This window comes from Manacus vitellinus, unplaced genomic scaffold (assembly GCF_001715985.3).
Source record: "Manacus vitellinus isolate BGI_N305 unplaced genomic scaffold, ASM171598v3 scaffold_56_pilon, whole genome shotgun sequence".
Classification (NCBI taxonomy): Eukaryota; Metazoa; Chordata; class Aves; order Passeriformes; family Pipridae; genus Manacus; species Manacus vitellinus.
Window position 1 is genome coordinate 2249209 of NW_021940660.1, and position 21494 is coordinate 2270702.

The window sequence follows — 21494 nt, forward strand, 5'->3', positions numbered from 1 at the left end:
TGAAGTTATCCATTTCATTAACTATTATGTACAATTGCATAGGCAAAAGCCAGAAAAAATAGTTTTAATTCTTATTAACTATCAAAGAAAGTCACTGACTTCTGGAAAATCATAACAAAAGTAACTGGTGTCCATTTTCAGAGTAAATACAATTGAGTTTCAGTGCAAAACAGGACTAAATAACTTCTAACAAAGTGGATATAACAACATACATCAAACATGTAACTCATCTGCTGAAGTTATTTTCAGATATTGTTACTGAACCATTTGAAGGCAGTTCATATTTATTCCCCTTCATAAGTTTAATTATTGTTTGGTAAAAGTTGGGCATAACTGCTTAGCCCCGAGTACCTTAGGAAATTGAAAACATGTTGGAAAACATGTAGTTACCTGGCCATAGGAAATGCCAGATGAAGATGCACTCTGAAATAAAAACATAGAACAGGTATTTATTTATCTCATAATTTGTTAATTATATCTAGAAGTCATCCTTAGATGCACACTTCAAATGAAGCTGATTTTACCTATACTTGAAATAAATCTAGGGCAATAGTAGAGTATACTGAACTTGCTTAAAGATAACTGATGTAAAAATTTCCCAAACTCTACCATGGTCATAAGCTTACTGTTGCTCCATCAAAAATGCAGTTTACACTTACATATTAAACAAAGATAAAATATATTTAAAGTTTAGGAACTAATATAACTAATGATGTATCTAAAGTTGAGCATACGTTTAAGCAGTTTCTTGGCTAGGGTTTCAGTTCCTGACAAGCATTAGAGAGTGTGTTCTCCTTCTGATCAATATTTTTACTTGCTTTTGTGATTTTAAAAATGTAAAATATATCAGATTTTAAAATAAACCTGTTTTCAAGTGAAAATGAAAGAAATGAGATTGACAATAGAAATTTCTCTACTAACTAAAGAATTACTGGATTAATACATAAAGATTGTAAAAAAACCCAAATAGTGTTGCACAATATGCAATATTCAAGGACAATTACTCTGATAAAAAGCATTACTCAGTAAGAATTCTGACATTTTAGTAGGCTAACAAATTAAGCATTTGTAATAGGTGATGAGTAGCCCTTATGATATAAATGATTACACTTTGAGGAACTGACAATGTAACGCCTTTTAATTTTGGTTTTTAATCTCAGAATAATATCTCAGACTAAAACTGTTTTCCCTTATATGGTTAGGAAGAATAATATAGCTCTACAGAAGAGAATCAAATGCGATTTGCAATAAGGACATGAGTTAAGAAGCATAGTAAGAGACAATCAGTAAAAACATCCATAACCAGCTTACATCTCTGCAGGCATGCTGACCATATGTACCAGCAGCACCTCCCTAAGAAAAAAAAACAAACCAGTTATTTCTCATCTATAGATGCTTCAGAAGGAAAGTCACACTTCAGACACCCTCAGTTCTGACTGATCTTTATGTAAAGAATAGATGATAAGGAGAGTATTGTAGTCTCCACTACAAATGTGTGAACATAGGAGCCCTTTGTCTATTAGTGATTATCTAGTGGTACTTGGGAAACATTTTAAAATAGGTACTGTTGAGACAGAATTTTAATAAATTATAAAGGTTTTATATAATGCTAGTAATCCAAACATATTATGTATGTCATATGTACATACATGTAAAAATTAGGAAGCAGAAACCCAAAAGAAAAAAATAGCTAACATCTTCCTGATAGTCAATAAATTATAAAATGTAAACATTCAGTATAAATAGTAGTAGTTCCTTTTCTACATAAACCTCAATTGTTACTATTATTACAATCAAGTCTCCCCAAAACCTGTAATTTTGTTTTCTTTGCAAAAACCCAATACACTTTGTGATGAATTAATTTTGTATTTTGCAAATACTGATGATATGAATGTTTTACATTTTTGCACTGTTTCATTTATTTTTCTTTTTTTTTCTTTTTATTTTGATGAAATGTTTGGATTAAATACAAATTTTTATTAAAAAATTAAAACCTTATCTTGAAAGTGCTGAAAGGAAAACAAAATAATTATATATATATTTTAATCCATACAATTAGTCACCATCTTGATAAAAATGCTTCAGGTAAGTCTTTGATCTATTCAGCACATTCATTACATTACACTGTTGCATCTTTCACCTATTTCTGGATGACTGGCTTAACCTGTTCAGGATTCATAACTTCACAACTATCCCTGCTGCCTGAAAAATGAGAAACTGAAATAGCCTTAGTTCTTGCACAAATCTGTGTGACCACTGCTGCGAGGAGGAACTACCTAGAACATGCAGACAGACTTGCACCAGTCTTGTCTTGAGTAGAAGGAAGAATAGATACCTTGTATAATGAGTGTAATATAAGTGCCACAGATAAACCCTTTCAGTCCTTTTTTTTTCATGATTCTATAATCTACATGTTTCTATTTAACTTTTTAACTTCTCTGTTTTCCAGCTACTTAATATCATTGAATAAACTGTAATATTCATCCTCGAGATCTCTCTTCATTATTTTCTGTTTGCAACAGAAACTCCCACACGAACAGTCATATTAAATAATGCCATTGAAGGCTACGAGTTACTATAAATATAGTTATGCTGGGGACAAAAGAGTAAATGTAAGAATAGTGCTTACAGGGCCACATCCACTGCTGCTTATTGTGTAGACTACTCCACCCTGAAATAAAAACAGAAGCCAATTATTTCCCTGTAAAAAAAAAAAGGGGGAAAGACAGAAAAAAAAGCAACAAACTGCTGGTTTTGGCATGAAGAGCTGTGCAGCTGACAATATGTATGTGCTAGTAAGGGTAAAGCAAGTACAGAGGTTACCAGTTCACTGGCAACTGCCTGTAACAATTTTAATTTAGTATGAGACATTAGTCATCATCTTTATTTCACATAACTTCCATATGACTCTGTCATTGGTCATGAAACCTTTCAAAATTTTACTAAGAGGTTCATATTTTATAAAAAATTAATAACTTTAGGTACTTAGTGTCAAGATGAGAAACTCAGCTCTTAGGAAAGAATAGGTATTATATATTAAACAAATACACTGCAGAAAATGGGGGTTTAGCATATACATCAAAATAATTTGTATTTCTTGATATCTGGTAATTCCAGTTACAAGTAGTAAAGATTGAAGGAATAGAATATTACTAGATAACTCACTAATAACTACTAGCAAGTAGTAAGAAATATACCCTTGAGAGGCTGGAGACATATCAGAAAGCATCTAAGAGTTAAAGGGTAAATAGGTAAATTAATGGTAGTGAAGATAATTAATTAAAAACCAAGCATATATTTCTGTGATGAATAAAGTAAAAGTGGTAAGTGAAAACGCAGACACACCCCAGAAGTTTTAAAAGGCTAACTAGACAGTGATTAGACTCCAAATTTTCAACTGCAAATATAAGTCATTGTTAAAAGCAATATAGACATTATACTGGAGCTTTAATATGGGCATGAATATCTGGGGAAGTTCAGGGAAATTTTATAAATTCTTGTGGAAAAGACAGTGAAACACAAGTATATTTAAATCTTTCATTTTGACTATTAAAAAAGAGGGGGGGAAAAGGAAAAATACCTGATGAATTAAGAATAGGTACAGTTCCATTTTCATTATGCCAGATGTCACTAAAACTATGAAGTAAATGGTTTGTGACTGTTTGTATGCACACACGCACACATAGGTAGGAAACCTCTAGGAAGATGGAAGAAATATTATTTTCCTGAAAAGAGTCAGGTCAATGCTCAACAAAAATGACTGAAGCGTGAAATCAAAGGTAGTGAAGCAGCTTGTAGGTAAAAATACTGAGAGCAAGTTATTGAGTTCAACAGAGAGGAGGTAATTGAACTTAGTCCAGGTACTGAAGATACTGTTTACTGGATGAATAACTCTGCAATTCTGTGTGAACTAGCAGAGAAGATATTTCAGTACAGTGTTAAATCAGCTCTGTACTCTGTAGTTACACTATTTTAGTTCAAGATTACTAAAGGAAAACATACAAATGCTGGAATTTAGGGCTCATACCTGACTGCCTGAATAGCTGCTCTGAGAAGAACCTGAAGGTCCAACCTGTAAAGAAACCAAAATGGTATTTAATATTTTGCAGGAAAATTATTTTATGTAAGTGATTTTCAGGAAAAAAAGTTCTACTTGGTGGGAAAAGGAAAAACCCACAAAGTAATTACCTAAGACTTCATACCACCAACTGATACTATCAAAATTATTTCAGAGATCTTTCAAGCCAAATAATCAAAACTATACCCAGGCAGCTGTTATAAGTAACATAATTCTGCTGTTTGCATCCTTTTTTATTTGACCTCATACACTTCTGCCCATCACGGAGGAGGGAAACCCACACTGTCACAAGTAGACTAAAGCCTTTTACTGATATGACTATGTAACCACTAACATATTTGCTGTAAAAAAGTAAAGAAGAAAAAGAGGCTTCTTCACTGAGCTGCAACTGATAGTTTTCAGAGGAAAAAAATTAAATTGTTATATTTTATATCAAGATCATGATTTGCAAAAGGCAAGGTTTTAGAGCTGTTGGAATAAGTGATCTTGAACAGCAAGCAACCACTATGAATAAAAAGTGAACACAGAAAAAAGAAAAATTCTATAAGAAAGTTACTTCAGATTAGCTAGAGAGAACCTGCAGAAGGAAATGATATGGCTGACAATGACTTAAAAGGTTTTGAATTTTAATCAACAAAGGTGAATTGCCAAAAAGGAAATTAAATTGAGTAACAAGAGGGATAAAGAAGTGACTAGAAGCAGTTTGTGACCAGGTCTTAAGATTTTGGGCAGTTAGCAGCATTGTCAATGTCTTTGGAGAAAGAATATTTACCATGACGCATCGGCCTTGTGTTGTGTAAGTCCCTCCACGCTGCAAGAAAATACAGATTCCAGTTACTGGTTATTGAGTGGTGTATAAATACCAAATTACTTTAAACAGGAAATCAACTGAATTCATATCCATAGTCTGAGTGAAGAAATCAAGTGTTTCATTGCTCATCAAGTTCATGAGAACTAATATTAACTAATTAAAAATAACAATACCTTCAAAACTGAATACAAAAATGAAAGCATAAATGAGATCTATCTAGGAAAGTGATTTGAATGGTACAATATAATCTTCATGCTGCAAGCATGAAACAAGTGGAGCAGTAGGACAAGAATTCTAAAACTGAGGTAACTGAAAATCGGGAAATTGAAGAAAAATTGCTCTTACCTTGTTACATTCTACTTCTATCATAAGCTGTGGGGGGAAAAAAAGAAAAAAGAGGAAGCATTACCAAATTATTTATTGCAGAAAAAAGCGCAGCTTATTATAGGAAACAGGAAATACTTTTGGTGAAGTGTGAGACTAAAGACAGGTGTTCACTCTTCTAGATCACAAGCTCAAAAATCAGTGCTGCTACAGTCAAGAACCAATATGGTTGATTTGAACAGGTTTTCTTTACTTAAGTGGACAATCATGTTTAATATGTTTCATATAAGCATAATTCTTGGCAAAAAAAATTAGCAAACTCCTTTCTAAGAATATGCTGCACAGCTATAGTTCCCAGGAACTGGGGCAAGAGTTAAGAACAGCACAGTACACCAAAAGTACAGTACAGTTCTCCTTATGAACAATATTATTTTCTTTTTCTTTATGGTATGGGTTGTTTTCATAACTAGATTATTACCTTTCTTATTTCTGTGGGAGAAAAATAATATTTGCTGTATTTTTTCATCATTTTAGTAAGAAGATCAGGCAGATTAAAATTATTGAAAACATGTAATGATTTTGGCCATCTTAATGAATAAATGACAACAAATATATGTCTTGTATCAATTCAAAGATACTTTAATTTACTGTATTAATTTCTAGTATGCAAATACACTCAAAACATACCTTCCTTTTACTTTTTCCTGTCCCATTAACTGACTCAGAATGTGTAGGTGTGAGAGTTTTGCTTTGAATTCCAACCCAAAAATTCTCTAGATTTTGAACAACGGTTGCACTAGAAAAAAAACCAAAATAATAATTCTTTTTCTATCAAAATATTTCAGTATAAAATACCAATATACTCTCCTCCCCCCTTCCCCCAGCCAAGAAAATCCACTGTATTTTGGTTTTAGGGGTATACAATACAAGTTTCACAGAACGCTTTTCCAGTGACTTATATTATCACCTGACATAATTTTGAAGATTAATGAAAGAGATGCTGAGACAAGCAGAACAGGAATAGACACTATTTGAAGAAATACTGACCTCAGTGAAGAGTATCAGCTCAAACACCCATAAGAATTGTCACAACTCTTTCCTATTCTGACAATCTATATCTATGATGGTGAAATGATTTTCATGGCATTAATGAGTGGAAGCAGTTGTGGTTTTGTGTTGTTTTGCCTGTTCTTTGTATTCCTCAAGATATAATGAAGCAAGGCAAAGATGGCCCTATCATAAATTTGCACTTCAAACAATTCAACCTGTCAAATATTTAGATATTTCCCAATTACATCAAGCGTGTATTTTGTTAGACCAGGCGGTACTTTTACAAGCTTCAGATCTCCAAGAAAAGTAGCATTAAAAGTAGGATAAATTTGTCTTCTCCTGTTTCAGGAGTTTCAGCAGTTAGTTCATGGGTCATAAACTGATTTTCAAATTTATTTTAGCAGAATTTACATCAATCTACTATTCTTCCACTGTTCAAAATGAAAAAAAACACAGGTCTATTTCAAAATATTCCATAGAAATAAAATTTCAAGGGGAAAAATAAATAAAAAAGAAAAATAGTTATTTACATAAATTGAAGCTCTCCAACATCATGTGGAGCAATCCATGTTGTTGTAACTTTCTGTTTCACATCTGAATTTGCATGACTTATTGCTGAATTCTGCAATTAAAAATAAATACACATAATTATATAAGATGCAAAAGTGATTTTACCTATATTGTTAAGGGAACTGTCTCTACCACAAAAGGTAACACTGATGTCCTCCTAAAAAAGCCAAGTAGTTTCTACATTAGATTCATATCATATAGAGGATGCATGTAGTTCTTGAAAAAGTCTAATTTTTTTAACCTCTTCTGATGAAGTAGCTTTGCCATATAAAAAATGCTCATTATTTCTACTATTTAAAAGAAAACCAAGGTTAATTAAGTATTCCAAAGACTGAACACATACCGTCATATTATGGCATTCCAAGCCTTTGGTGTTTGGATCTGTAATTTTAAAAGTACCAACAGGAGTATCTCCATCTATTTCTCGAGCTTGTAGATTAAATCCTTTAAAACCAGCTTCTCCAAGTGCTTCTAGAGTCACTGTGAAAAGAGACATTTTGAGAAATTTAAGTTTCATACACTACTAAAACCTCCTAAATGTGTAACATCTAATTTCCTTTACTCCAAGGCACAAGACTACATGTGTACAATTTTAAAAACCAATTAAAAAGCTTTTCTTAATTATAAGGAGAATGACTATAAAGGAAAAAATTTGGAGAGGGGCTTTTGTGTAAAGTAGCATGAAATTTTTCATTTACTGACAATTTTAAAAGGAATTCTGCTCTACCAAGTGATGAGTGGCCCTGCTGACCAAAAGATTATTTATTTTCTGTCTAATTAGGCCTACAAAGTCAAAATATCTACAGGAAAAAGAGAAATGCATTTCTTTCTACCTCTGTTTTAAAAGAAAACATTAACTTTTTCCTAAGGCTGAATTGCAGACACATTTTTGTTAAAATGTATTACAACTCTAAAGAGAGAAACTAGACAATTTTGTTTTCATGTTCTATATTAAGTAAAAAAAATCAATAATTATATGAGCTACCCAATTTTATTCAACTTCTGTTACTGAAGGAGCTCAGAAAAATATGGGAAAGAGCAGTCTTCTGTTTTGTTTATATCCAAACAGAAATTAAATTTCAAAAGGCATAATTGAATTTTTTATGGTCTACTAAAACTTTACTCTGCTACTTCCATTATTAGGTACTTTTGCAAATAAAATCAGAATAATGGTTTATGCACAAAGGTTATGTGTAGTCATTAAAAATAAAGAGGGATGAAGTGGAATGACACAGAAGTCAAGGCAAGGACCAATCCTGATAATTTAACATTTCCAAACACCTGCATAATTAGCCTTCCAATTTTTTGTCAATTTTCAGCCCTAATTCACTAATTTTCCCCAGGTCTCACAGAAGCAATGACATCCAGCACTTGAATGCAGTGCTAAATCAAGCAGAGATGAGACTGTAAGAGTGCTGGCACATGGAATGCCATAGGCCAAACTGCAATATATTCAATGCAACCTAATGCAGCTCCCTGAGACCAGGTACTGGGTGCTCACAATTTGAAACATTAGAAAAGTAGTGGTAAAAATAAAAAAAAAAAAAAAAAAAGAGGGGGACAAAAGGCAAGGTTAGTAGCATCTGGGATTCAATATTTTTATCAGGGTAAATTCCATTTAACCTCATAGAACAGTCTGCATGTACTTAAATCAATCCACCATTTTTCTGTCAATACTATTCTAAAAGTAGCTATCTGTAATCAAACCGCCCTCCCATCCTTGAAGGAGCTATTCACATGTTTTTCCAAGAATGGCAGCTATATCAGGGCTCTGATGCTTCTCCGTTCTTTTCCCCCTATATATCACTCTCTATGGAAGCCACATTCATGCTACATGGTTCAAGTACAACAGCATCCAGTAGCTACTTAGTGAATAATGCTCTTTTTCAGCTACTGAGATACAAAACCAGACACGTAACAGGTTACAATGCTCTTCCACTTCCATGCTCCTTGTAGCATGAATGGTCAGAAAAAGAAGCATTCACAAGTCACTTGAAGTGTGACAGCACTATGAGATGGCATCATAGTATGGAGAAACAAGGTTGTTAAAGTGTCTCATCCAGAGAGCAATTTAGGATTAGGAAGATAAAAAGGTGGTTTAAACCACAATAGCTCCACCCCCTGCAATTTGATAAAATCTGGGATACAGTTCTTAGAAGGATGACTCAAAGTGTCTCACTCTTGAGTTGTCTCATACTGCGTCCTGAATTTTTATTTTCCTGAAAGATGACAGCATGTGAACAACTAATGAGTAGGATCCCTTTGTATTGCAGAGGCCTGGTTCAACAGCAAATACTCAAATACAAGGTTAATGAGCAACTAATTATTAGTCCAGTTTGGCCAGCTGTCCTACTTAATTTTAATTTTGTTACAAAAATTACAGCATACAGTTAAGATATATTTATTAGATGGAAAAAGGAAAAAAAGAGTTATACATACATATATAAAAAATCTAAAAAATAATAATGTATCAGGTATAGATGAACAAGATTGAAGTAAAAAAGTAAATTATCCAGACTGAGAAGGAAATGGGGGAACTTTTATGAAGACTGGTATTTCTGGAAGACACGAAGATGTTATTATGTTGTTGAGGTTATTTACCTTGGATTTCATTTCCTGGCTCAAAGTTATCAAAAGATACAGCAATAATATATGGTGGTGCAGATGTCTGTGGTTCAGTTTCATAGTTTGGTAACAGAGAATCACAATCGATTGAGGTGTTTGTCTGTGGAAAACTGAGGATTCCAGGCAAAAATACCCCACAGAACAAAAAAACAAAGCAGGAGGGTCTCCTCATCTGTGGAACAAAAAGACAATATAGTTCATAGTAACTTCTTTTTAGTAGTTGCCATGTTTGAGAAATATTGGCTTTTCTCCAGGACAGGAAACAGAACAAGCCTAGAGAGCTGCACTTTCTTTGAATTCACATATTTTGAAGAGAATACATTAAAGTAAAATACTTCTATACACTGGCAGAACAATGCAATAAGAGGCATAAATTTCATTTTAAAGTACTGAATTATTAATGGAACTTTAAATTCTCTGGTTACATGACAGCAATCCATTAACAGCCACGTCTGCTGCATTACACCTTTGAACTGGAGAAGTCTTTAAACAAAGTTCCTCATTGTTGCATTGGCAGTTTTAGCTCACCTCCTTGATTATTCAAGAACTGAGATGCAATCCTTGCTTTCTCAAACTATAGATGTAACCATGACTAGCATGCTCTCTTTTGACTGCTTTCCCTACTCCCAATTCCAAAATACAGTCAAGAAATATATTCAAATGCCCCAGAGAACTCTTGAAGTTTTTCAAAATATTTGATTCTTGAAGGACTTAACAAGAGACTTCTGCAAAGTCCTCTGGAACTTCTAAACTATTTAAAAATACTAAATTGCTAGTGCATGTTTCCTATGGGCAAAGAGTAAACTATACCCAGTACAGAAATTCACAAAATGTAACTAAGAGGCAGGACTGAAGTCCAGCCTTCAAGGACTGTCTGTGAAAAGAAGACATATTTTCTTCATAATTCACTTGTATTACTGACACTGATTGTAAACTGTTTCCAAGAAAAAAAGGAAACATTTCCCAATAGTATTCTCAGTTGTTTAATATCAGATTTTATGGCCCATGTTCAAAGTCTAAACGTTCAACCATGGCACTACATAATTTGCCAGGCCATTACATCTTATGAATAACTCACTGTTCCAGCTACAAAAACGCTGATACAACTGTTAAATCACAAGAAGTATTTAGTAATGTTATTTTACATGCTGTCTGCTACAGGATTGCCTTATGGGACACAGACTGTAACAGAAAGAATGGAGACACTTAGTTGAGATTTTCTAAAGCATTTCAAACACCATTTAAGAGATATGTTCAATTTGTATCATCTACCTGTGTGTCTTAATTTGTGCATGAACGTGTAAGACCATTGGTTTTGCATGTGTTAGTGAAATAAGTAACAGAAGTATCTGGAAGTAGGGAAAAAATACACAATTCCAAACACCCATGTACTTAACTCTGAACTTAAACAAAATTTTAAAAAGCTACTGAGTCAGTAAGTAATAAAACAGGTGACTGTGAAGTGTTGAAAAATTTCCTATAGGAGGAGGAAGGTTTGCATGGTGTCACAACCAGTCAGTGCAGCAATCAGGAAAGCCATATAAGCAAGTTAATGTCTTTAAAGCAGATGAAGACTGTTCCTCTCCAAAGTCTCATCAAAGTGTCACTTAAATGGGATCCTGGTAAGCATTATGTTTTGGTATCAGTGTGCTGGGTGTGGTTATCCAATCTCTCATGACGATTTTGACATGGCCCACCTCTAATTAAGTTTTAAATACAGCATGTAGGTGCTATTATATCAACAGATGTGGTAAACAGTGATTTAATATGAACCTGTCCATATGTTGTTGAAATCTTTGTCTGACTCACGGAGAGAGGGAAAAAAAAAATCTGTTTCTAATTAGATGTTCTATTTCAAAGCACAAAGTCCTTAGTTTAGCTAGGATTGGAAAATTGGCTGCAGCTGCACTCTGCCACAAAAGAAAACCAGTCTGAAACCTCCTTTCCTCTTTTTCTAGCTAGAAAAGAACCAGAAACACAAGCACAACAAGTTGAAACATGGCTGAGATGCCTTCTCTTTGCATCAGCTCTCTGATTTAACAGTTCAAGAGGCATTCAAAGAGTCTCATCATGCCATCTTTTGGAACTAGGTTTTAGATGAGGAAGAGATATAGTGTCTTACAAAATTCCAAGTCCAGACTTGAGACAGAAAATAATTTCCATAAGCCCTGAGTTCCAATACATATTTAATGCAATCATGTTATCTTGCACCACAAATTAACCTTTTCTCCATGAAAAATGTAAAGAAACAAAAAGTAAATATTTATATAATAGAAGCATAGGGAATATTTATAAAATCAAAGCATAAGAATATTATTTTCAAGCTTCTAATTGGGTATAATTATGAAAAATAAACTGTATCCCCAGTTCCTTCATCTGATGGAAAAATTCTAATTATTTTTTATCACAGGTTCAAACCTTTCTTCCTATGAATCTATGTGACCCTCATCTATATGGCTATCATCACCACCTGAGCTGCTACTTTAAGAATCCTCTTCCATATTTAGTCTAACACGATTTCAGGCCAACAATTAAGTCCCTGAGTGATACTTAGCTACTGTATTCAAAGTCTACTGGACTCAGGAAGAGACACTTCAGTGGTTTGCCCCTCCAGAGCCTTGGGCAACCTTCTGAATAGAGACAAAAATTGTTTTAAAAGCTTTTAAATATAGAACATTTAATGAATATAATAAATACCTTTCTGTAATTTGAAAAACACAGTCCTGGCAAGTTCTGCAAACAGTTTAAGAGTAAGTCCTGTATACCCCTTTCTAATGATACTCGTTATGATTATTTTCTCTTCTCCTAGACACTCTTGATGAGCCACAGACTGTCTTCAGCCTTTGAGAATAAGTATCCCCAGTTGGCGTGCACCCTGTCCACCACATCCCCACCAACACACCTTATCGACCAAGTGCTGATGCGTGGGCATCCTCCGGTCCCTCTGTGGTCACTGTGGAGGAGCTGCAGCCGGGCAGTGCAGGTGTCCCAGGAAGATGAGAGAGAGGAGATGGAAGGCTTGGCCAATCCGTGGCAGGGCGGGGAACCAGCACGGCCAATCCGGGCCAACTGTGCATCTGCCGTGGAAATTGGGACACCACAGGTGGGACTGTCCTGCCCAGAGTTGGTGGTGACAACACACTCCTCACAGGTGAGTCACGCCCCCTCTGACCTTTATCTAGGTATCTGGCATAGGAAAGGCTTCTGAGGGTTGGTAGCCTAACCTAGTATGTTGACTAAAATCTACAGAATTATGCTACACAAAAACCACCTTACTAATATTTCCTGAGAAATTCCAGTAAAATATTTACATTAGTCTGTTACCTGAGAGTATTCTGCTGCTGGTTTTTCACTTTTTTACCCCTCTCTTACAGCTGGAAAAGACATGGAAAATTCCAATCATTGTAGTACTGCCAAGCATTTTCTCAGAGCAAAGAGTTAATGAGGCTGTTTCATCTTATGTACCTTGTGGAAAGGAACTGAAGTTATTGCATCTGACCTGCATTCAAAACTAATTCTTTTTTTTCTTTTCAGAAGCATTTCCATAAGGTCTCTACTGAAGATGGGGAGAAGTCCAAAAGCTGGATGACATATACAATAGAATAGAATATTTTCAGTTGGATGGGATCCACAGTCATCAATCTAGTCCAACTGCCTGACCACTTCAGGCAAGGGACAAAACATGTTGTTAAGGGCATTGTCCAAATACCTCTTAAACACTGACAGGCTTGAGGCATTGACCACCTCTCTGTTCCAGTGCATGACCACCCTCGTAAAGAAATGCTTCCCAATGTCCAGTCTGAACCTTCCTGGCACATTCCCACAAGTCCTATCACTGGATACCAGGGTGAAGAGATCAGCACCTCCCTCTCCACTTCCCCTCCTAAGGAAGTTGTAGAGGGCAATGAGGTCATCCCTCAGCCTCCTTTTTTCCAAACTAGACAAGCCCACAGTCCTTCGTTCTTCCTCAGAGGACATTCCTTCCAGCCCTTTCACTGGCTTTGTTGCCCTTCTCAGGACACATTCAAAGACCTGAACAATATGACACACATTCCTATTTAATCAGGGAATTCTGTGATTCTATGATACCAGGAAATCCATGAACAAAAGACTGTTCACAAGAACCTTCTTTAATTCCTTGATATTTGTGCACTTAAAATATATTTTAAGAACATTATCTATTTTTAAGATTCAGTGCATCTAACTAACTGTATTCTCTTTCAGTTAATCGCTTTTAATTAATGAGTAGCATTTTATTTACATTGTTCCATTATGAAATACATTGTTTCCTATCTGCTGCGATCCATTGGGAAGAGATCATAATCCTTTTTTTCTTACTATACCACCAAGCTTACCATTAATACCAATGTTATAAATAGCAATGAAAAATCATGCTGCACACCACAAATGCAACAGCATACCGGTAACACCACCAAATAAATTACACAGTAAAGGAATGTCAACTGCTCACACTAGAAACACATAACCAAAGAGATGGGATCTCACAAATGCATGTATGCAAGACCTCCCTCACTCCCAGCTAGGAGATACTGAGAGGTAAGGAGAGGGATTAGAACTATTTCTCCAGGCTACTCTGAGCAGCAGTGAGTACTCCATGAATATTTGATTTGACAGGCAGATAGATAAATGTCAGGCAATGAATTGCTGTAATCTCGGTAATATGGTTATAAAGAGGCATAGATAAGACAAGCAATGTACTTCTGCTGGCTGTAGTGCTAATAAAATCCTACATTAAATAAGCTGGTAAGGACTCAGACCATTAGTTTACAGTGTGAGAGTTGTAAACCTGCGTCCCTCTTACACAACATACTGCTTGCGGTTTGTTTCAAAGGAACAGTATTCCCAAGGAATCAAACATAGAACACTGATTCAGTATTAATTTACCTGTACTGCAGAATTGCCAATTAAAAAAAAAAAAAGTCTTTTTCAGGTCTCCATACTTGAAAGGACAATTTTGAGATCATAAATTAAATACCAACTGAACAAGTGGTGAACTCCTGACTCTAGTGAAACCATGATTACAAAGTTTGCTATGTACTCAAACTACTGTGCCAGTGCAGATCAACAGTGCTGTACGCCCATGGACTTCCCTGCTGCTTGGAATGCAAATTCTCGTGGGAATATTAGCTTCTTTTTTTTTTTTTTAAGATCTCAGATTGTATGGTAACCCATATAGAGTTAGCTGGTCTTCCTTTAAAATAATCACATTAGAACAAGCCAGGGAACATGGCAGAGAGTCCAGAGTCCAGAACACTGAAAGGAAGGGGATGCCTACTGGGAAGTGCATTAAAATTTTAAAGAGTACATGATGGACAAAGAGGAAGCCAGCTACTCACCTAAGCAAAAGACTATCTTCTGGAACAAAGGACTGAAAACCCTGTCAGATTTTCCTAGAACTCCTTTGTTTCTATTTAAAACTTGTTTAAACCAGATCAGACAAAGCAGCCCGGTTCCTTCTTCCTCACAGACATTAGGACCTCCAACCTCCTTCATGACCTTCAACAGCTTTACGCTTACTCTCTGCAGCATCTGAGCCAAAGATTATTTTTGTTCTAGCAGTTTACATTTCAACTGGAAATGGTAGAAAGCATAACAAAGCTTCAGCTAATGTCAACAGATATACATGAATAACAAGGTAAAATATGTGAGAGTTATTTTCATCAGGGTCTGGTATCCTTATCAAACTGATTTGCTGTTTCTGGTGCGCAGTGTTGATACACCACTGAGTCTTGGACTGCGCAGGAGAACCGACAAACTATTTGCTTGGATATATCAGGTGTGCTGGAGACAGTGAATGGTACAATGCTAGCTACTCCAAAATTGTTTCAGAGAAAATATGCTTAACAAGTGGTCTCACAGTATGAAGTGCTGAGTTTAGAACCACAGATATCTTTTGTTATGTAGTTCAAACTGATTCTATGGAACAACAAAAGTGAGTAGGAAGGGAGAGAAACTGAATTTCTTCCAAACACTATTTTTCATAATTCTGAAAAAGAAAACAATAATTTCTGAACATACTTCACTCCTCTTAAGTGCCAGTTGCCTTGCCAAACTCTCCCAGTCTTTTTTTTTGTTTCCCTCTTACTCAAACAGGGAAGACCATGAATAATCCCTATAAATGTTAAAAATAAAATTTGCGCTCCTGACATCTATATTGACAACATGAGAAACTTCTGTAACATCCCACATTTCATCTCCAAATGAAAGTGGTTTCCTCAGTGTACATTAGTGCTATAAGAGGATGTTATCATTGCTGCAATCCTCCAGCATACTTTCTGTGTATAACTCGTAAGCACTCAACTGAAGTTGTTTTGAAACACATTCTAGTCTAAATTTAGTGGTGAGGATTCTTAATAGTTATATGAATTGTATCAAAATTATTAAATGAAGAGATAGATTTATTTACTTTTCCTTCAAAAACAGTGTCTTCTACCTTATACTAGCATGTCAGTATTTATATCCTGTTTCCCAGGCCTTTAAATATTGCCACATTTTTTATAATAAAAGCAACATTTTGCTTCCTATGCTCAATAAATAGATTCCCTTCTTAAAAATGCACCAACATATCATACAGTAGAATTACATATTGCTCAAAATAGCTCTATCTGTAAATATAGTGTTACTCCTCAGAAGAATAATATTACATTACAACAGTACATTGTAAGAGCCAACTAAAATTTACATAGTATATTTTGCACTCTTAAGGAAATATATTAAATGTATTCTCGATAAATATTACTTCTGATAATTCAGTACACCACGTTTTTCTAGGAAAAAAAAAGATATGAAAGTTACCATTTTCCACATATTAAAAAAATTCAACTCCTTTTTGTCTTTCATTTCTTGTCTTTGCTCATGCTAGTACTTTTCCTGTCTGATTTAAACCCTGCCAACATTAGTGTAAGTCTGATACTCCATAAATAACAAAAATGGTTCACACCCTGAAAGTCCTAGCTAGGTGATGTCAGTGAGAGCCTTACATGAGAATTAGTGAGCAAAAACGAGGTTTGACTTGACTACAAAAGAGTAGGAAGGGAGTGATCAAATGGATTACTTCTACCAAACCTTTTATGCCACAGTAGATGTGAGGGCAAACAAGACTCTGCACAGCTTATCGTGGCCCTACATTTGTGTGCTGCTTGGGAGAAACCCCTGACATGAGCAGCACATGCAACAGCAATGACATATGAACATTGCATCACCTTATCTCATGCATTGTGCAAGCTAACAAACACTATTGTCCCTATGTGCTTTTAAGGTGAGTGCTTAGGTGTGGCTGCAAATTTATGCAATGCTTCATATAACTTCATATAATGTGGCTACCATTTGTTAGTGGTTTACCAGACTCTAAATTCAGATTTAAGTAAACCTAAACATCTGTCAGTGGAATTGAAGACATGATAATAGAGGGATTCCACTACCAAAATATGCAGTCCAAAAGAAAAGTGGAGCCTTAACATTAACAATCAAAATTCACTGTTTTCACAGTCACAGAGAAGTTAAATGGTCTCTCTTACACACATACCTACTGGTATTACTGAAACATTCTCTTTTAATGTAATTTGCATTTATAGATCCAGAATCTTTCAAGTACAATTTAAATATGTTTACAAGCTAATCACAAGTCCCTGTGGCCTAGAGAACTCCCCTGCATAGCAGAGTTAATGCAATGCACATATATGCATGTGCAGTCCACTTGTGAGTGAGTAGCTAGGGTTCAGAAATGAAAATTCAGCTTTAGAGCTTCTACCAATCCAAGAGTATTGGCTCAAAAATTGCATTAGCTAAATGATACAAAACTGACTGGTATAAACTCACTTTGCTGATGCACCCTCATTCCTTCAAAAATTCTGGCTGCTTAGGCTAATTGAATTTTGGCTGATTTGATAGACACGTCTGTAACTGATACCTGTGAAACCTGCACTACTGTGTGATCAAACAAGGCATGGATCTGTTATTAATAAGCATAGAGCTGCAGCTTATAAGAGTTTCTTTCAATCTCTTAAGCAAAGAAGGAGATGCTCTTACTAGTGGATATTCCTTTGGAATTCAAAATCAACTTTAAACACTTGCTATCCACTTCTTCAAAACTGTAACTAAAGGAAGTTTGTTACTTATCTTTATATCAATCTATACAGATAAGAGAATGTGATTATAGATTTGAGGAGTTACAGGTTCATCATTTACAGAAGCTAAAAAGCAGTCATCTTTGAAAGAAGCATACTTTTTTGATAGGAAGACAGGTTGTCTAATTTTGTCTAATAACATTTGCACAACTACTTGAATAAAAGAGCATAAAGGAAGCAGAGGAAAGAGGGAAGGTATGATGGGCTCATGCGGTTTCTAATAAGATCAGATTTCCAAGAAATAGCCAGTTAATAATATATTTTCCAGGACATGATCAACAAGGTATCTGATATTTGTTTCCAGCAACAAATAATAACATTTCCACTGCATTTATTCTATTTGTCCCTGAACACACCTTGCAAACAGTAATGAAGTAATCCCCACAGCTTCTTGTGAGGCAGGAAAGTATTATTGTTTGTACCTAATTCTGCAGATGAGGAAACCAAGTCACAGAGGGATTAAATGACTCGGCCAAGGTCATATAGAAAGTCTTCTGCCACTCATGGTATGCGTCAGTCCTTGTCAGCACTCAGTGACACGCCCCGAAGAGGTTCACTCAACCCCTTTCTCTGCGTAGGCCAGCATCTTTAAGATTTCATAAGTATCATCTTCCACCCTAACCTTGACTGAAAGAAGAAACTTCATCAGCCCAGGTCAGAGTCCAGCTGAGCATGATCCCCAGTTAATGGCTTTCTTTATGTTTCATTAGGACTCCTGATTATCTCCAGGATTCTACTTTATTTTCACTTCTGCCAGGAATTCCTCCTAATTGACTCTTCTAATTTAAAACTAAGTAGCTAGGCAGGATAATATCCATACAACAAATACATCAGTAATTATTTTCAAAGATTCATACATATTTCTCTCAAGACACAAACCTTCCCATTTCTATTCTTGTACTTAAAACCCTCCACCTTCCTTTCCTATACAATATAAATTAGTTTAAAGTTTCGTGAATTCATGTCATACTATGTTGTATATATACAGATATATACACACATACAGATAACATAATACCTCCTGTATAGACAATGTTATACTACAGATGGGAATGCCTAAGTGTATAAAGCTTATAGTAAAAAATAGCAAGAATAATCTAAAAAAGATTAAAACACACATCCCAAAGTATTTAACTTCTAGAGTAACTTTCCAAACAAAATCTCTGATATATTTTATGTGTAAGCATTTCTGTGATGCATTTCACATCTTATTATTTACTTGTGTGTTTACGTATCAGAACAGTTAGTGGATTTAATTTGGGTGATTTCTTTGGGTGTGAAAAACTTAACTGCACATCATGTGTGACCCACACAGTGAACACTGCCTTTTGCTCAGTTTAAACAGAAATACTGAGATTCAGTCACAGCCAAATAAAAAAGCCCCATAATGACTCAACATGTTTAAGACTCAAGACCAGATCAACAGCCATTTCTTCTATGCTGGTCACATTAAGTTTCTGGTGCTACATAAAACTGCTGAGATCCCCCTTCCCCTTCCCCACCTTCAAACTGAGATCTAGGATTCTTGCATTCTCACCTGTTTCTACTTAAAAACAATCCTATGCCAATAATAGCACTTTTTTCTTTTACTGATTCAATAACTGAGGTTTTGAGTTCACTCACTAATAGTGTTGCTCCAAAACCAGAAGTGCCTTTTATTTGAGGACAGAAAGTAATTTTGTGAAAAAGAGAATAGGCATAAGAGCTGGAGGAGCTGCCATCTATTCCTTGCTCTGTCACGAATTTCCTGTATGACTCTAACAAGTCATTAATCTCTATATGCCTCATCTAGAAAATGGGATAATGACATTTAACTATTTCATTGGGAGGCTTAATGGTTGTGAAATGTGCTGAGCTCTTGGATGGAAAGAAGCTGCTGTCAGAGTAAACAGTAATAGCATGATTATGTTTGGTGGGAAGTCACTTTGTCACTTTGTAACATCAATATCACAATTCTGCATTACACAGACAAGACTGGCTAATCAAATGAGTCACTTAGTGAGAAATTTGTGTTTTACTTCACTCATGGTATCTGTGTATACTATCAGGACCCCAAAGTCCAGATGAGTTGTTAATGCACTGTAAGTCTGTGGAAAGAGATACCTTCCTTAGAAAATAACATATTCTTTCTCTAGTGTTAGAATCTAACTGCAAACATCAGCCTATAAAAGATTTAGAAACATGCCTATGAGCTTTGAAATGTGCTTCATATTAGTACATCCCACTATGTGACAGATCAGTCATAGAGAGTAGGACAAGTATTAGTTCCTTGTTGATTTTCCCTCTGATATTCTAGAAAACAATGGGTCTTTAACTAACATATCTGGCATTCACATCCTCTTAGATGGGAATGCATCTGTGGATTCTGAACATATTTGGGAAAAAATATTTAATTCATTCCGCTAGTGGAAACCACAGATGCTTAGAATCTCTGAAAAACCCCACTTAACCTTTTTGAAACATCTCTCTGGATGTAGGTATCTAATGTTAGATACACATACTCAGCAATTCTAACTTCCTAAAGCCTTGTGTCTCTGCTCTGTCCCATCCTCTCCCTTCTTCCCATCAATTTTGCTCGGTTTGACTTCTTTTTAGGTTTATATTCCTTTAATTGAGAAGATGGTGTGATATCATATACTCTTCTCAACTGCTTTTGGCCATGAAAAATGTGATGACTATCTGCTACAACCTCAAAAAATTCATGCTGACAAAATCACTGGCAACGTATTTTTGGGTAACAATTTGAAACTAATGCTTCTGCTTTCACCATAGCAGTCCTCATTTCATTTGTGATAAGGGATTAATACTGGTCACCTAAATCCTCTGTGATGTTTTAATGTTGGTAAAAAGTCAATGAACGTGTGTTGCTTCCCCCTTCAAACTGAACGGTCACCTAAGTAAATATATCTGTTTATATACACTGTTTGTAAATACCCAATACCTCACTACTGATACCTCAAAAAATCTTGATATGCACACAGCATCTTGACTACATGAAATAACAAGCCCACCTTTTTACTTGAAAAAGGAGCTTAATCGAGCATTCCCTTTCACCAAATACAAGGAAGAACAGCAGTGTCACATAATTGGCAAAAGAGTATATAAGAGAAAGCTATTCCTGTATCACTGTGTACCAAAGGCATTCTCAAAGGTAAAGCATGGCTTTCATGACATTACTAGGTATGGTATTATAATCATCGCAGAAATACAGTCTTCTAATCACAGTGGCACTACAAACTGTAGCACTGGTCCAATCAATTCACAATGCTTTAGAAATCTAACCGAATTATCTCTAGGAAACATTTTGTGTCTGCAGGAGAGACCCAGTTCAGGAAAAAGATAAGATCTTGGAATAATCATGAAATTCACATATTATTTGGTCAATAACAGAGCAATTACCTAGCTAAACAATATTTAAGATTTCAGTACACCATTTTGCAATGGTGAAATCTCTCCACAGCAATGCAGATGAATAAGGATCCTCTCACATCTGTCACATTTAATGATTTCATATCTTAAAGATCAACAGATCCCACAGGACCCCACTGGTGGCCATTGAACTTCTGTATAATTGAAAAGTGAGTAATTCTGAGTGCAGTCAAAAGGTGTAATTTAAGTTGATTTGTAGGTGGTTGCTCTTTTCAGTTCCATCACCAAATGAGTTGATTCACATCAACCCAAGTAAAACAAAAGACCAATTACGATATATATGTACCCAGAACTCTTCTAAGTGGGTCAGCAGGTTAAAATATTCATTCTGTAACCAGCACATTGGAAAACACACATGAGCTAATTAGGCAAAGTCCTAAAAAGAAGAAAAAAATTACCATTTACTATAGCAAATTTCAAAAACTCAATCAGAAAGAAGTTGAAATAGGAATTTGTAACA

At 35.3% G+C, this 21494-nt stretch overlaps 1 protein-coding gene across 1 annotated transcript in view; it reads right to left on the minus strand.

Moving 5' to 3' along the window:
* The window catches only part of LOC108641204 (protein rtoA-like), a 36746-nt gene extending 15381 nt beyond the window's left edge, over positions 1-21365 (minus strand). The window contains exons 1-12 of the mRNA XM_029963229.1: positions 21321-21365; positions 12361-12535; positions 9435-9630; positions 7177-7313; positions 6794-6885; positions 5901-6009; positions 5235-5261; positions 4851-4889; positions 4028-4072; positions 2630-2671; positions 1312-1353; positions 391-423 (exon numbers count right to left, since the gene is read on the minus strand). Of these exons, the coding sequence (XP_029819089.1) occupies positions 391-423; positions 1312-1353; positions 2630-2671; positions 4028-4072; positions 4851-4889; positions 5235-5261; positions 5901-6009; positions 6794-6885; positions 7177-7313; positions 9435-9630; positions 12361-12390 (792 nt within the window). The 5' untranslated portion in view covers positions 12391-12535; positions 21321-21365. The remainder of the gene's footprint in view (positions 1-390; positions 424-1311; positions 1354-2629; positions 2672-4027; positions 4073-4850; positions 4890-5234; positions 5262-5900; positions 6010-6793; positions 6886-7176; positions 7314-9434; positions 9631-12360; positions 12536-21320) is intronic.
* Between the last annotated feature and the right edge of the window lie 129 nt (positions 21366-21494).